General features: G+C 40.9%; 1 protein-coding gene across 4 annotated transcripts in view; it reads right to left on the bottom strand.

The window, feature by feature from the left end:
• The window catches only part of TNIK (TRAF2 and NCK interacting kinase), a 273,951-nt gene that overhangs the window by 79,903 nt on the left and 177,934 nt on the right, over positions 1–16,114 (bottom strand). For 3 of the 4 annotated variants that reach the window (XM_070945925.1, XM_070945923.1, XM_070945924.1), the window contains exon 12: positions 980–1,090. In XM_070945925.1, coding sequence (XP_070802026.1) covers positions 980–1,090 — 111 coding nt within the window. The remainder of the gene's footprint in view (positions 1–979; positions 1,091–16,114) is intronic. The other variant, XM_070945926.1, reaches the window with a different exon arrangement.

The following is a 16,114-nucleotide window of genomic DNA, read 5'->3' as shown; positions in this document are numbered from 1 at the left end:
CTTTTTTTGCCACAGTTGGTAAATTATTAATTGCGGTTGTTAAAGTGAATCATCTGGTCGTTAAGTGAATCCAGCTTCCCACTCCCATTGACTTTGCATGTCAGAAGCTGCCTGGGAAGGTCACAAGTGACAAGTACATGGCCCTGGGATGCTGCACCCATTATAAATACTTGCCAGTTGCTAAGCATCCGAGTTTTGATCATGGGACCAAGAGGATGGTGTGACGATGGTAAGTGCAAGGACTGGTTGTAAGTCACTTTTTTCTGTGCGGTGTAACTTCTAACGGTCCCTAAATGAATGGTGGAAAATTGTGGATTATTTGTATTCAATATGTGTCTCTGTGTGTCTCTGGGCACATGCATGTGCTTGAGTCAGTCTGAATCCTGTTGACTGCTGGACAAACCCATGCAGCTTTCTTAGTAATGTTTTTTGAGAAGTGGTTGCCACTGCCTTCTTCCTAGAGTTGAATCTCCCTGTTTCTAGCCAGTTACCTTTAAGCACTACATCAAAACCCACAGAGCCCTAAAGCCACATTGTGGAGGGCAACATAATGTATATTCATGTCAATAATAGGAATTAATGAGATGTGGTGGCGCAATGGTTAGAATGCAGTACTGCAGGTTACTTCTGCTGACTGCCAGCTGCCAGCAGTTTGGCAATTTGAGTCTCACTGGCTCAAGGTTGACTCAGCCTTCAATCCTTCTGAGGTGGGTAAAATGAGGACCCAGATTGTTGGGGGCAATATGCGGATTCTGTAAAACAGCTTAGAGAGGGCTGTAAAGCACTAAGGAGTGGTATATAAGTCTAAGTTCTATTGCTATTAAATTGGATCTCTCAGTCCAACGACAACATCTCCATACAATATGAAGAAGTTGGCTCACACTGAACTTCCTTTTTGAGTGGCAAGTCTGAGTCTGATACTTAGAAAGTAGCATGCACTGTAAAAAAAATACAATCATTTGGATCTGAAGCTCGTCACCTGCTCGTGTTCAGCCCGTCTCCTTTCCTCTTCTCGCCGCAATTGTTCTTCATAATGCCGCCGTTGTTCCCTCTCTTGTTGTTTTCTTAGCTCCTTCTCTCTCCTTTGCTGCTATAAAGGAAGGCAGGCATAAATCATTAAAATCAACTAGGAAAATCACATAATTCTTGTTAGTTTTGAAAACCAAAAATGCTACAGAGCAGAAAGAAAGTGGAAAAATAATTTTGGCTAAAGGTAAACATGCAAACTGGCAACTAAGCATCCTTGCTATCAAAAGTCCTCCATAACCACTGAGACCACAAATTTCCTGAATTCCAGCCAAGTTAACCATCTGAGAATTATTTCTGAGGAAAACATCAGTGCTGGGTTGCTACCGGTTCACCCCGGAACAGTCGAACCGGTAGCAGCGGTGGTGGGAGGCTCCGCCCACCCGCCCAGATATCTCTGCACATTTGCAAAAGCTTCTGTGCATGTGCAGAAGCGTCGTGCGCAAACTGGTAGTGAGCAAAATTGAAACAAAATTGAAACCAGTAGTGACCAAAATTGAAACCGATAGTGACCAAAATTGAAACCGGTAGTGATCAAAATTGAAACAAAATTGAAACTGGTAGTGACCAAAATTGAGATCAAATTTGCATGAGCAAACCAGTAGTGACCAAAATTGAAATTGGAAAACATATATCTGATCCTGCTATCTCAGAGAATAGGTGTATTTTAGCTGTAGCAATAATGGAGTGGATTTCAGCATAAGGAAATATTTTTGAAACAGTTTTGGGCATCATCTGGCTACCAAACAAACCGATCGAGATTCTAAGAGAACTCAATGTCACATATTAAAGAAGTTGAAGATATGTCACAATAAGATTTAGTTTGTCTCTGACTTGATGGAAACGTGCATTTCTGGATCCCATGCTAAGAGCAATCTTTCTGAGATTAAATTAATCTACCGTATTTTTCGCTGTATAAGACGCATTTCCTCCCTCTCAAATGTGGGTGGAAATGTCTGTGTGTCTTATACAGTGAATGTTGCTGAAGCCCACCCACTCGCTGGCCCCTACTCTTCGGCCTCTGCCTCCCAGCAATTTGCCTCCTTGCAGCAAACAGCTGGTCAGCTTCAGCACTGCCTGATTTAGCATGAGCAGGTAATTGGTGGTTGGATCTGCCTCCCGGAATACCGCCTATCAGCTGTTCTAGGCTGCAAGGATCATCACCATCACCACCCATCGCCAACTCTGCGTGCCCCATTTTTGGCCTTCGTGTGTCCTGTTTTCAGCTTCCACGCATCCCATTTTTGGCCTGTTCCAGCAGTGATGATCTCCGCAGCCTGGAACAGCTGATAGGAGGTATTCTGGGAGGCCGATCCAACTGCCAATCAGCTGCTTGTGCTAAATCAGGCTGTGCTGAAACTGACCTGGCTGTTTGCTGTTAGCTGCAAAGAGGCAAATTGCTGGGAGGCAGAGGCAGATTTTTTTTTCTTGTTTTCCTCCCCAAAAGCTAGGTGTGTCTTATAGTTCAGAGTGTCTTATAGTCCAAAAAATATGGTATTTCAGAAGTATACAACCTGAATACAAGACTGTGCTGAAAGCCTGGAGTTTCAGTCTAAAACAGTGATCATGATGTACAAAATCAGTTCTTTAATGCCTCTACAGGTAGTCCTTGACTTACAACCTAAGCGAAACAGTTGTTAAATGAATGTTGCCCATTTCACGACTTTTCTTGCCACTGTTGTTAAGTGAATCACTGCAGGGGTTAAGTTAGTAACACAAGCGTTAAGTGAATTTGGCGATCCCATTGACTTTGCTTGTCAGAAGGGCGCAAAGCGGGAATCACATGTCCCAGGGACACTGCAACCGTCATAAAAGTGAGTCAGTTATCAAGCATCCGAATGTAAATCATATGATCATGGGGATGCTGCAATGGTCATAAGTCTGAAAAATGGTCATAAGTCACTTTTTTTCAGTGCTGTTTTAACTTTGAACGGTCACTATCTAAGGAGGACTATCTGTATTATGTCTAACAGCCACTATTTGATGGTCCTCCATGTCCCCAAAGTTAAGAGATAATGTGGTAGAACCAACAGAACCAATATCCAACAAGATCATAAATCTTGTGTGCGTAACAAGGAATATACTTTAAATAAATATTATTTAAAATATTATTTATTTTATTTATTTAATATACTTTAAACCAACCAAGCAACAACGAAGATCCTTTCTGCTGTATCCAATGGCTATAATAGTCATGTTTGTTCTTATAATTATAATGTCAGGGGAAAATTTGTTCAAGGAGACAGAGAATGCATCACAATCCCACGCAAGCGTATTATATGGAAATCATCTGAAACACCCGGGTGGTAGAGAGCTGGGGGAAGCACTGAAATTAAATAATCTTGACCCACATGTCCTTAGATTCAGTTGAAGGATATCTTTTACATAAGAAGTCCTGCCTTAGGATGAGAAATATGCTATTCTTTATACCAATATATGGACAATAGTAAAGTTTAATTTCCCCTAACCTCTACAGCCCATTCTTTATTTAGAAATCAAGAAATGGTTTAAAAATGACAACAAAAAAGAATATAAAACCAGTGCAATCAAATTTGTGGGACTTAAGTTCAGCAATAATGTCCACGAGCAACCAGGGTTTGTTCTCTAAATATGCCTTCTCCAAATAGTTCAGGAAAAAATAGTTGTAGCCTCTTAAAGTTTTGGCCATCTAAGAGGCATTCTTATCAGTTTACGGAATCTCGATGGGAGATTACAGGGAGGAGTTTCCCAGTAGTAATGTATGGCTGTGAGAGCTGGACCATAAGGAAAGCTATGTATCTGTGGTGGGTTCCTCCCGGTTCCGCCGAGCCGGTAGCAGTGACGATATGACATCACCGAACCGGTTCTGCCCCCCCCACCCCCCGTGTTATTCTTACCTTTTATTTGGCCCCACCCCCAATCTATTGCTGCCTCCTGAGTCCTAGCTGATCGCGTAGAAGGAAAAAAACTGTTTAGACTTGCCGCGGGGCTTCAAAGGGCCGCCCTACAGCTGATCAGTATTAAAAGGCAGTGTGGTGGTAGACCGGTGCCTCCAAAAACAAATGAGTAGACCAGTGCCTGCAAAAATAAATGGGTAGACTAGTGCCTCCAAAAACAAATGAGTAGACTGGTGCCTCCAAAAAGAAATGGGTAGACCAGTGCCTCCAAAAACAAATGAGTAGACCGGTGCCTGCAAAAACAAATGGGTGGACCAGTGCCTCCAAAAACAAATGGGTAGACCGGTACAGCTCTGTAAGCAGTTAAAAGCTTGGTAGACCAGTGCCTCTGCTAAATCCTAAAGAACTGTCACATGACCATCAAGCCATGCCCACAAAATAAGCCACACCCACAGAACCAGCAGTAAAAAAATTTAGAACCCACCCCTGCTATATATGCTAAAGAACTGATACTTTCAAATTGTGATGTTGGAGTAGACTCTTGAGAGCCATTTGGACTGCAAGGAGATCAAATCAGTCAAACCTAAAGTTTGACTTGGCTGTTCTTTGGAAGGACAGATACTGAAGCTCAAATACTCTGGAGACCAAATGAGGAGAAGAGAGGACTCACTAGAAAAGACCCTGATACTGGGGGGAAAAAAAGATTGAAGGCAAAAGGACAAGGGAATGGCAGAGGATGAGATGGCTAGATAGTGTCATAGATGCAACAAACATGGCTTTGGATGAACTCTGGTAGAAAGCAGAGGACAAAGTGGTCTGGCAAGCTGTGGTCCATGAGGTCATGCACAGTTTAATCACTGACAATAACAACAAATAAAGGAGAATATTTGTAGCTCAGGGTTGACATGAGGGGTCCTTGGTGCTCTCTCAGCTTGCTTGTTTTCTTGCAGACGTTTCATTACCCAAACTAGATAACATCATCAGTGCTAGTAGACTAGCTAGACTAGCACTAGACTAGCAGTGATGATGTTACCTAGTTTGGGTAATGAAACATCTGCAAGAATAGAAGCAAGCTCAGAGAGCACCAAGGACCCCTCAGCAACTACAAAACCTGTGGTGGGTACAGAGTGAAGGACACGGGAAGAGCTTCATGATCTATGGCGCTCATTAGGATTCTCATTGCATAGATTGTCTCGTACTTTTTACAACATTGCATTTATTATTCCCAATAAATGGGAATAATAAATAAACCCCCAGGAGGAGAGCCTTCTCTGTGGTGGCACCTACCCTTTGGAACAATCTACCCCCAGAGATACGAGTGATCTCCGACCTCCGGACCTTTCGGCGGGCCCTAAAAACTCATCTCTTTCAGTTAGCCGGTCTCTCTTGATTTTATGATTTTATGGTTGGTTTTAAATTTTGATATGGATTTTAAATTGATAAATTTTAAACTATGGGCCAAATTTAATTATTTTAAATCTATTTTAAATCGTATTTATGTATAAATGTTTTTATTTTGGCTGTTCACCGCCCTGAGTCCGAAAGGAGAAGGGCGGTATAGAAATTCGAATAATAAAATAAATAATAAATAAATAAAATGTAGGTGGAAGGGTAAGGCTGACATTAAGTACAAAATTCATGGCAGAGCTCTCCCAAGTTATTATTGCCACCTGGAGAAGGAGGAGCTTTAAAGCCCCTTTGTTTCTGTAAGAGCTAATATGCAATCAATCTATGATTTCACCATTTCATCTTTCTTGTTCTGTATTGGAGGAACTAGAGAAGACTAAATTCGGAATAATCTGGAATGCCTGGGTTTTATAACCAGAGAGAGCCTCCTGAAACTGTTTGCCACTGTGCCCAGGGTGGGATTCAGGCCTTTCACCAAAGCGTGTTAATTTTCTTTAGGACAAATAAAAAAAAGGCTGTTGGCCTAGTCATTTGAAAGTCAAGCTGCTTTTTCTATGTTAGCAGCCCCTTTGTGAGGAAAATCAATACAGCCTCATAATTACATGCCACTCGGGTCTGCGGTGCGAGGCGTACTCAGTATTGATTGTAGCTATGGATGAGATGTGTCTACAATTGGCTCGGTGTGCCTTGAAAGAAAAATGAAGATGTGTAAAAACCCTTCAGTAATTGTGTCATTAAAGACAGCATTCGACACATGCAAGCAGACGACTGACTGGATTTGGCTCTCTGCTATTTTGGATAACATGTAATTCCCCAATCACATCCTGAACATGTTAATGCTCTTGCCTTTATAAAATGCGACATATATTCCTCTATAAAGCAGCCCAGGGGTGCCGGCTCTCAAATGGCTTTTTCCCCTCCCATTTTCATTTATAAAAACAAAGGGGAGTAACCCTTTCCTTATCGGAGTCATCCATCTCGCTATCAGATGCTGGAAGCCTTTCTGATTTGTTGTTTTAAATGGTGAAAAGCAGCAGTGCTTCTACTGAAAGTCAGATGATTTTCTGCTGTTGCTAGTCAAAAAATCGCAATTCAGGATATGAGATTTATGCTTCCCTCCTTCTCAATTTTCCATATTCCCATCAAAATCTGTGGGCAAGTAGCAATATTGTTGTTCTCAACATAACAGATGTACAATAGTACCTTGGTACTCAACTGCTTTAAAACTCAGCAGATTTTGTACTCAATGCATTTCGACGTGAGCATTTTGTCCCAGTGTTCATAGTTTCTTTGGTACTCAATGCCCAAGCTACAACTTGTCAATGTCAGCTACCTTGTGACTCACTACATTATTCCTTATGGGAAAAAATTGCTTGGTACTCATCGTTTTTGGCACTCGTGTCTCACGGAACCAATTAATGATGAGTACCAAGATACCACTATTTTAACATGCCCAGAGCCACCTTATTGGGAAGATGGGAGACATATAAATTTAATAAACAAAAAATAAATAAATAAATAAATTGAGATACATACCTAGGTTGGATGATCATATTTATTGATGAATTTATAAACTATTTAATCAATCAAAGCGGTAAACAAATGCAACAATGGCAGCCAATACAATAACAACAAACCAAAATATAGAACAGATTTTGCTGTACTTGTTCCCACCAGAAATCTTGTGAGATTTTAGGTGAAGATGCTACGTTCTCCTAATATTTTGTATAAGAATTCCAAAATCTTGCTGCTCTCGCAACACTTTTTGCCATTAATAATGTTTTTGGGGCCCACAGTAGCAGAGTCCTTTGGGAGTTGGGCAGCATAGAAATGTGACAAAATAAATAATTAAATAAATAAATCAGCAGTGATTCACAGATCGCAGTTTAGCAACTGATCTAAAAGAAACTATAGTCTTTATCAGATGATAGCAATAGTGTGAAAAGTAAGCCATAGACAAATCTTAATGAAAGTAAGCCATAGACAAATCTTCTATTAATGAATTTTAAGCCTCACTGGAAACATTACTGACTAATGGTATAAATGCTACTAAGATGTATTTTACTAATATGAATTATTAATCTTAATACTAAAATATGCCTACATTTGCTTTATTCCACTTTTTCCCCATCCATGCTGCACATAATCCCCTCCTAGATGTAAATTATTCCTGGATTTATTTTCCATTGTTATAGCCATTTACGTTGTGTGAGATATTACTCAGGGGAGGAGATACAAATGTTAAACTTTAAGAAACATTGCACTGGAAAAAAAGAGAACACAGGTCCTAATCAACCAACAATCTCTGTCAGTTCATTTTGTTTTATTTTATGGCATCTAAGAAACAAATTGCAAGATGCAACTACAATCAAATAGATAGACTCTTAAATTGTGTTCAGCTCCTCACTGTATTGTACAGACACATTGATGAAGTTTCTTCTCAATAATAAGGAAGTGGTTTGCCCAGTGGTGAAATCTAATTTTTTTTATTATCAGTTCTGTGGGCGTGGCTTGGTGAGCGTGGTGTGGCTTGGTGGGCATGGCTTGGTGGGCGTGGCAGGGGAATGCTGCAAAATCTCCATTCCCATCCCACTCCTGGAAGAAGGATATTGCAAAATCTCCATTCCCACCCCACTCTGGGGCCAACCAGATGTGACATTTGTCAGTTCTTCGAACTACTCAAAATTTCTGCTACCGGTTCTCCAGAACCTGTCAGAACCTGCTGGATTTCACCCCTGGATTTGCCATTGTCTTCCACCTGGGTTTAGCTCTAGCCGAATTTGTCTTTAGTGCATATGCTCTCAGTGTACATAAAAGGAAAATATACATTTGTCAAGAATCATAAAGTACAACACTTAATGATAGTCATAGGGCACAAATAAGCAATCGAATCATACTAGGAATCTATATCTATCTAGCTAATCTATCTATCTAGCTGGCTATCATGTCTGAACTGCCCATCTTTTTCAAAAAGGGCTCTGGGCAGTGTACAATAAAACATCAAAATATAAACGCAGTATATAAAAATTAAAATGCTTGAATTGAAATTTTAGAATTAAGAATTTAAAAAAAATATAAATACTTTTAAGCAGGCAAGAATAATTAAACCCTATTAAAAATTAGTTGACAAAGGTGAAAGAAGGGCTCTCATGGTATCAACCAACCCCATGACTGTGTGTTCCTATGGTCTTCTCATACCAGGCTGCAGATCCATGTTTTTGGATCTGGCCAGGAGAGTGAAGGCTTGCCTCAACTCCAGGATGAGAATATTCTATAGAGCAATGGCTCCTAGACCCCACCAGTTGGAGTTCTTTAACTGACAGGGTCTGCAACATAGCCTCCCTGCTTGACCGGGTGGAACAGGACAATGGGATGGGATGAAGCCAATTCTGTAGGTTACCTGGCCCAATGCCATGTAGGCCTTTATAGGTTATAACTAACATCTTGCATTGGGAGATGGAAACACCCTGAAAGTTGCTGTTAGAAAGATGATTGCTGCACTAAACATTTAGATACCCGGATGCTATGTGATACGCAATGCTGTCTCTGTGTAATGCAGTCTTCCGAACACTCAAAAGGAAGCTTTTTCCACTCTTAATGCATAATGATATAGGCACAACACGCTTGACCAAGTCACAAGGAAATCTAGCAAATGCATTCATATAACAAACTAAGCTAGATTAGTGTTAACCTCAGTGAGATATTTTGAAGTGAATGTTGTGTACCTCTTGGCCCTATTTAACAAACTGATAGTACAATGGATTAATTCAAGAATTAGACTGTATTATATTAATATTAATAAGGGTAACAACTGACATTTTACTATGTCTCCAGAAGTTGTGAATGCTCCAACGCTGGAAGTTTTTAAGATGTTGGATAACCATTTGTCTGAAGTGGTGTAGGGTTTCCTGCCTAAGCAGAGGGTTGGACTAGAAGACCTCCAAGGTCCCTTCCAACGCTGTTATTCTATTCTATTCTACTACTTTATTTATACAAAGGAAAATAAAGTAGCAAAGCCAGTTTCTCTAATATCTCTTGGAGTCAAAGGGTGATCTAAAATGCTGGGAATATTGGGAGCTGTAATTCAAACCTCACCAGAGGCAGCTCAATTGGAGTAAAGGTTTCTGTAATGCCTCTTTGGTCTCAGCTGCTCAGCAAACTGAAGCAACTAACATTCATGCCGAAGAGCACATTTGCAGCATAAAATATAAATAAACTCTTTGGCCTTTTCAAAATGCTGAATTCAATTTTGATATGTTCATCTGGTGTGAAAAATCAGAACCAAACATTTCTTTCTAACTGTGATGCACCAGGTCACATTAGGCTGATTTTCTTCCACGGCTTATAGATAAATCAACAAGTTTTTGTGTGCCTTTTTAAACGAGCTATGTCACTTCTGGGAATGACAAAGAAAAGATTCCAAAGATTAGGACAGAGATGTAAAAACCGAATGATAAGTAAGATTAAATAATAAGAAACAGTATGCATGAATCACTGACCATGAATCATTCACATTGTGTATATGATCCCTGTATGTAACCTGTAACCTGTTTGTTTTATATAGCCTGCTCATTCTTGGCATGCTTACTTATGGCTACACAGGAAGTCCTCGACTTACGATTACAACAGAGTCCAAAGTTTCTGTTGCTAAGCAAAACAGCTGAGTGATTTTTGCCCTATTTTACAACCTTTCTTGGCACAGCTGCTAAGTGTATCATTGCACTTGTTAAATGTTAAGTGAATCTGGCTTCCCCATTGGCTTTCCTTGTCAGACGGTCACAAAAGGGGATCACGTGATGCTGGGGCATTGTAACTGTCATAAATATGAGTCAGTTGCCAAGCATCTGAATTTTGATCATGTGACTGTGGGGATGCTGCAACGGCTATAAGTGAGAAAAATGGTCATAAATCACTTGTTTCAGTGCCGCTGTAACTTCAAATCTTGGTAGTACAGTGGTCTAAAGCACCCTGTTATTAAGACCAGCTGCCTGCAATTATTGCAGGTTCGAATCTCGCCAGGCTCAAGGTTGACTCAGCCTTCCATCCTTTCTAAGGTAGGTAAATTGAGGACCCAGTTGTGGGGGCAATAAGCTGACTTTGTATAAATATACAAAAGGATGAAGGCTATTGCTTAGCGCATTGTAAGCCGCCCTGAGTCTCCGGAGAAGGGCGGCATATAAATCAAATTAAAAAAAAAAACAGTCACTAAATGAACTGTTGTAAGTGGAGGACTACCTGTAGTTCATGGTTGTTTCTATGCAAGAAGATAGGCATCAGGTAAAGGGAACACTTCCTCATCCAAAGAAGTCAGAATTCTTCCTGGAAACTTAACAATTTCTCACTTGATTCTTCTTGGAAACTGGGTTCAAATACATAAAACGATGCAGCTCCTTCTGGGATGTGTTTATCACGACATTTGAACAAAGCACACCAGTACTCAGAAATCAACCACAAACTAGTGTTTCAGACTCTACTTTCTTTCCAAGAGAATAAAACAGAGTTCCTGCTTTGTGTGCCATTATCAAACATACAATTATTTGGCATGGAAGCAATGGAGCATAACCACTAGCTGACTTACTGTTGCATGCAAATGCAATTACACCTTTTCGTGCTAACAATTACCTAGGAATTTCAAAAACTCCCCTTCCTAGGTTGTGTTTAGCAAAGGCAGATTTGCCATCCGTTTGGGAGGCTGTAATCTGGATTCTAGCAGGGGGTTGGATTTCGTGGCCTTTTGTGACTGACAATTTTACTCCTCACCCGCTACTACCTACTGATGATCGCTTTCCAAAAAGAGACCAATCAATATTATAGGGGACTGGAAAGGAAATAGGCAACCGGAGGCTAAAACATATGAAGAAAGGTCGCAGGAAATGGGTATGTCTAGTTTAATGAAAAGAAGAACTAGGGATGGCATGATAGCAGTGTTCCAATATCTCAGGGGCTGCCACAAAGAAGAGGGGGGCAGCATATTCTCCAAAGCAGCTGAGGGCAGGACAAGAAGCAATGGATGGAAACTGATCAAGGAGAAACCAACTTAAAGGAGAAACTAAGGAGAAATTTCCTTATAGTTAGAACAATTAATCAGTGCAACAACTTGCTTCCAGAAGCTGCGGTGCTCCATCACTGGAGGTTTTTAAGAGATTGGACAACCATTTGTCTGAAATGGTACATAGGATTGCCTGCTTGAGCAGGTTGGACTAGAAGACCTCCAAGGTCCCTTCCAACTTTGTTATTCTATTCTATTGGCAAGATGACTTGCAATTCCATCGTAGACCCTTAAGGATGCAGTCACAAGTCAGGGCACAGAACTGGGGTTCTCGGGGAACTGGTGAAATCTTGAGATGGCTCCGTTATTGATTGAATCTCTTATGTGTATTTTTCAAAAGATTGTGTTTGACATTTTTATTGTTTTATAGTTATTTTTGTTGCATGCTGCCCAAAATCAAATCTTGTGAGTTGGGCAACTGTATAAATTAAATAGATAGATAGAGAAAGGATCATAGAGCAAACATCAATTATTCATTATGAGGTTTATTTACCCAACTTCAGAAGTGATGCTTCAGGCCAAGCTTTTTTGATACTCCCCCCCCCCTTTTTTTCTTTTTACTTTCTTGTTTCAAGGCACAAGGGGATTCTCTTTCTGCCACATTCACCATGGCACAACTTAAATATTGATGAGGAAGCAATGTGAAGCCGTACGCTGCCCAAACACTCAAAAGGAAAGCTAGACTCCCTTGGGGGCTGTCAAATTTATGATGTTGTTCAAGGCTATACAAAGATGAGATGAAATGATGATCAGCAGAAATTCAACTGAAAATGCTCTCAATTTATGATACCTTCAAAGCAACCACTACACAATGTAGTAAAATAATTATTCTCAAAATGATGGTGAAGTCATGCTTGGGGTCTTTTCTTTTCTTTTTCATTTTCAAGAGAAGCGTATGCCTGCTTATTTTGGAAAGGATTTGAGAAAAATGTGCCAAACTATTTCTGGAACCATTTGTTTGGCAAGGCCACCAACCAACCAACCAACCAACCAACCAACCAACCAACCAACCAACCACTTTTTAACACTTGATCAACAACGTCCTCTTCTTTAAAAAAAAAATAGGGGACTTCCTACGAACATAAGTACTAGTGGAAGACTTATCTTTTCTGTATATATATTTGCTGAAAATTTAGTCATATGTTCCAACTTGATTTGAAATGAAATTTTCATTTGTCTTGGGAGCTTAATTGAATTTCAGTAGTCAAGACCACTAACTGTATTTGAAGCACAGTGTTATTTTAAATCAAAGGAACTTTTCAATTGCATGTTAAACTCTTGTACCAAATGCAACAGCTTTTCTTAAAAATGGATAAAAAGTATGGAAGAGGATTCAGGACCTGCGTGCAATAAGTCAAAATTTATCTGGGAAAGTCATTAAAAATTTATTATAAAAATACTTCACAGGGTGTTAACCACAGTAAATTGCATTATATCAACTGAAATATTTTCAGGCACTGACAAATTGGTACATATTGACAACTCTGATGGTAAGATGGGTTTTAATTCGCACTGTTTTAATTCGGGCCAAAGTATATAATTCTTTTAATTAATTTTAAATTTTGTATTGTTATGTATTTTAGTTTTGGCTGTGCACCGCCCTGAGTCCACTAGGAGAAGGGCGGTATATAAATTGAATAAATAAATAAATAAATAAATAAAACCAATTTACCAAGGTAAATGTTTATGAAGAAACTGGAAACATTACTCAACAATCTTTGTTATTTGATTTACTGTGCTTTTATTGTTCATATCGCCTAAGGCTAATGAGCTGTTGGAACACCAGAAATTAATTCAATTTTTTTGGGTGCCAGATTTACTAATATGAAACATTGGAAGTCCAAAGAACATTATAAGACTTGCAAGATTTTGCTCATGTAAGCTTACAGTAAAGTAGAATTAATCCATCTGGCCATGCTTCCTTCCTGTTATATTTCTCCCCCTTCACCTTTGCAGTCCAAGAAACTAGGTAGGGTCTCTTTTGAGATGTTTGCAATGCCCACATTCCTTCTGCAAGCTAAGCTGTCTCTTGTCTGACTGTTCCTCAGGCTATGGCTTCACCCCCTGTCTTCCAAGCACATACCATTACATTCATTTCTCTGAGAGTATCCATGGATTCTACACTATAGTGTTTAGAGAGCTGAGTTTAAACACAAGAGATGTCAATTTGGCCACTTCTGAATTGCTATGGATTATTAATGCAGGGTCTCCAAACTTGGCAACTTTAAGACTTGTGGACTTCAACTCCCAGAATTCCTCAGCCAATCATGCTGGCTTGGAGTATAGACAGAATTAAAAAATAGACTGGGGAAGCTGTTCTATATGCCTTTTAGTAAAACAGGTCTCCGCTTGAGTGCCTTCATTCTCACTCTGCTCCGCATCAATACATTTCATCATTGAGTTTATTGAGGAGCTGTCCTAGGAGCTTTTGCATACAGTGCACCAGGCAGACTGGAAAAGAGTTGAAATACCGCATTTTTCGGAGTATAAGATGCACTTCCCCCTCCCTTCCAAAAGTGGGTGGAAATGTCTGTGCGTCTTATACAGCGAATGTTGCCGAAGTCCCGCCCACCCACTGGCCCTCACTCTTCGGCCGTTTTCAGCCTCCGTGTCACATTTTCGGCCTCCGCACACCATGTTTTCGGCTTCTTCATGTTGCATTTTTGGCCACCGTACATCGCATTTTTGGCTGGTTCCAAGCGGCGGGGATTGGCAGCGGGTATCCCCAACCGCCAATCCCCGCCGCTTGGAACTGCCAAAAATGCAATGCACAGAGGCCAAAAATGGGGCGTGTGGAGGCCGAAAATGTGATGCGTGGAGGCCGAAAACATGACATGCGGAGGTGGCGATTGGGGGTAATGTGCTGTGGCAATCCCAGGAGTCTGGAACAGGTCTAAAATGGGGCATGCAGAGGCCGAAAACATGACGCATGGAGGCCAAAAACTCGACACATGGAGGCGACAATGGTTGTGGTGATCCCCGCAGCCTGGAACAGCTGATTGGCGGTATTCTGGGAGGCCGATCCAACCACCAATCAGCTGCTCATGCTGAATCAAGCTGCGATAATGTGCTGAAGCTGACCAGGCTGTTTGCTGCAAGGACGTTAGTCAGATGAATATCAATGGATGCTGGTAGGCAGAGACAGCATTTTTTTTTTCTTGTTTTCCTCCCCAAAAACTAATGTGTGCTTTATACTCAGGAGCATCTTATACTCTGAAAAACATGGTACTCTGTTGAGGACGTCTGTGAAGCTGGTGATACAGGAATTACTTTACTCCCATCCATACTTCTGTTCCGATGGTTTCAAGATTGTCCTCGAGACATTCAAGATCCTTCTAGGAGGCTACAAATGCTTGCCATTGTCTCACAGGCTTTGTGTTCTGCAAGTAGATCTCACAGAATTGCTAAGAGTAAGAGAAATCGTGTGTGTGTGTGCATGAGCACACCTGAAAATAATTCTCATATGCATCTTCATAAAGCCAACATAATATTAGGACACACAAGTAGAAACTGGTCCAACTTTAGGCCAAATACTGGCAGCATTCTAGTTCTGACTTCACACATTATTTTCAAAGCACTGTAAAACATTCATTATAAATAGGCATTTAGTGAGATTTTATGGTAAAACATTTTGCAGGAGAATATTTATTTAATGAGCTTGGCTGCTAGCCAGCTTTCCCAAATATCTTGTGATTAGCTACTTTGTTCTCTTTAAACATTTTAACAGATGTAGCTCTCCCAACTATTAGCTTCCTTGGGAATTCAGAGATGGCGAGAGAGAATTTTCAAATAACGTTTGAAAAATGCTGCCATGGAAAAACAAATCCTCCATACGATCCCTAAATGTTCTCTTCTCACTAGCAGATCTAGTGCTTGTCAAACCCCCAAAAATGTTTTCTGCAAATATTTCAGGGTCACTTGAGAAAGCTCTGGTTAGATTCCCTTGTGTGTCTCTTAATTGAGACTTCTCAATGTTTGCTCCATCACAACAGATCCTGGTTTTCTGCTCAACCTGCTCTCTAATTTACCTTCCTAAGGATGTCTGTTTTAATCTTTTCACTGTATTTTAAAGATCGCTTTTGTTCCATTTATTGAATGAATTCTGACTGTCTGCTCCCATTTACCTATTAGTTGATTTGACACCTTTGAGTATAAATACATAAAAACAAACCTATTAGGTTTTCCAGATTAATGCCCTTGAAGTGATGTCTCAGTGCCTGGAGGCTGTGAGGATCTGGATGGGGAGGAACAGGCTCAAGCTCAACCCTTCCAAGACTGAGTGGCTGTGGTTCCTGGCATCCCGATAGAGTCAGCTGACTCCATTGCTGACTATTGGGGGGGAGTCTATGGCCCCCTCGGAGAGGGCGCGCAATCTGGGAGTCCTCCTGGATACGCAGCTGTCCTTGGAGGAACATCTGACGGCTGTAGCCAGGGGGATCTTTTGTCAGGTTCGCCTGATTCTCCAGTTGCGACCCTTTCTTGATCGGGATTCCATGTGCACAGTCACTCATGCCCTCGTCACCTCTCGCCTGGACTACTGCAACGCTCTCTACATGGGGCTCCCCTTGAAGAGCACCCGGAGGCTCCAACTGGTCCAGAATGCGGCTGCGCGGGTAATTACGGGAGCTGCATGGCGCTCCCACATAACACCGCTCCTGCGTGAGCTGCACTGGCTCCCAGTGGTCTTCCGGGTGCACTTCAAGGTGTTGGTTACCACCTTTAAAGCGCTCCATGGCATAGGATCTAGTTATCTTCG

This window comes from Pituophis catenifer, unplaced genomic scaffold (genome assembly GCF_029215685.1).
Source record: "Pituophis catenifer annectens isolate HBS135680 unplaced genomic scaffold, rPitCat1.0.hap2 SCAF_6, whole genome shotgun sequence".
Lineage (NCBI taxonomy): Eukaryota > Metazoa > Chordata > Lepidosauria > Squamata > Colubridae > Pituophis > Pituophis catenifer.
Note: the sequence above shows the minus strand (reverse complement) of the source record. Positions and strands in the feature narration are given on the sequence as shown.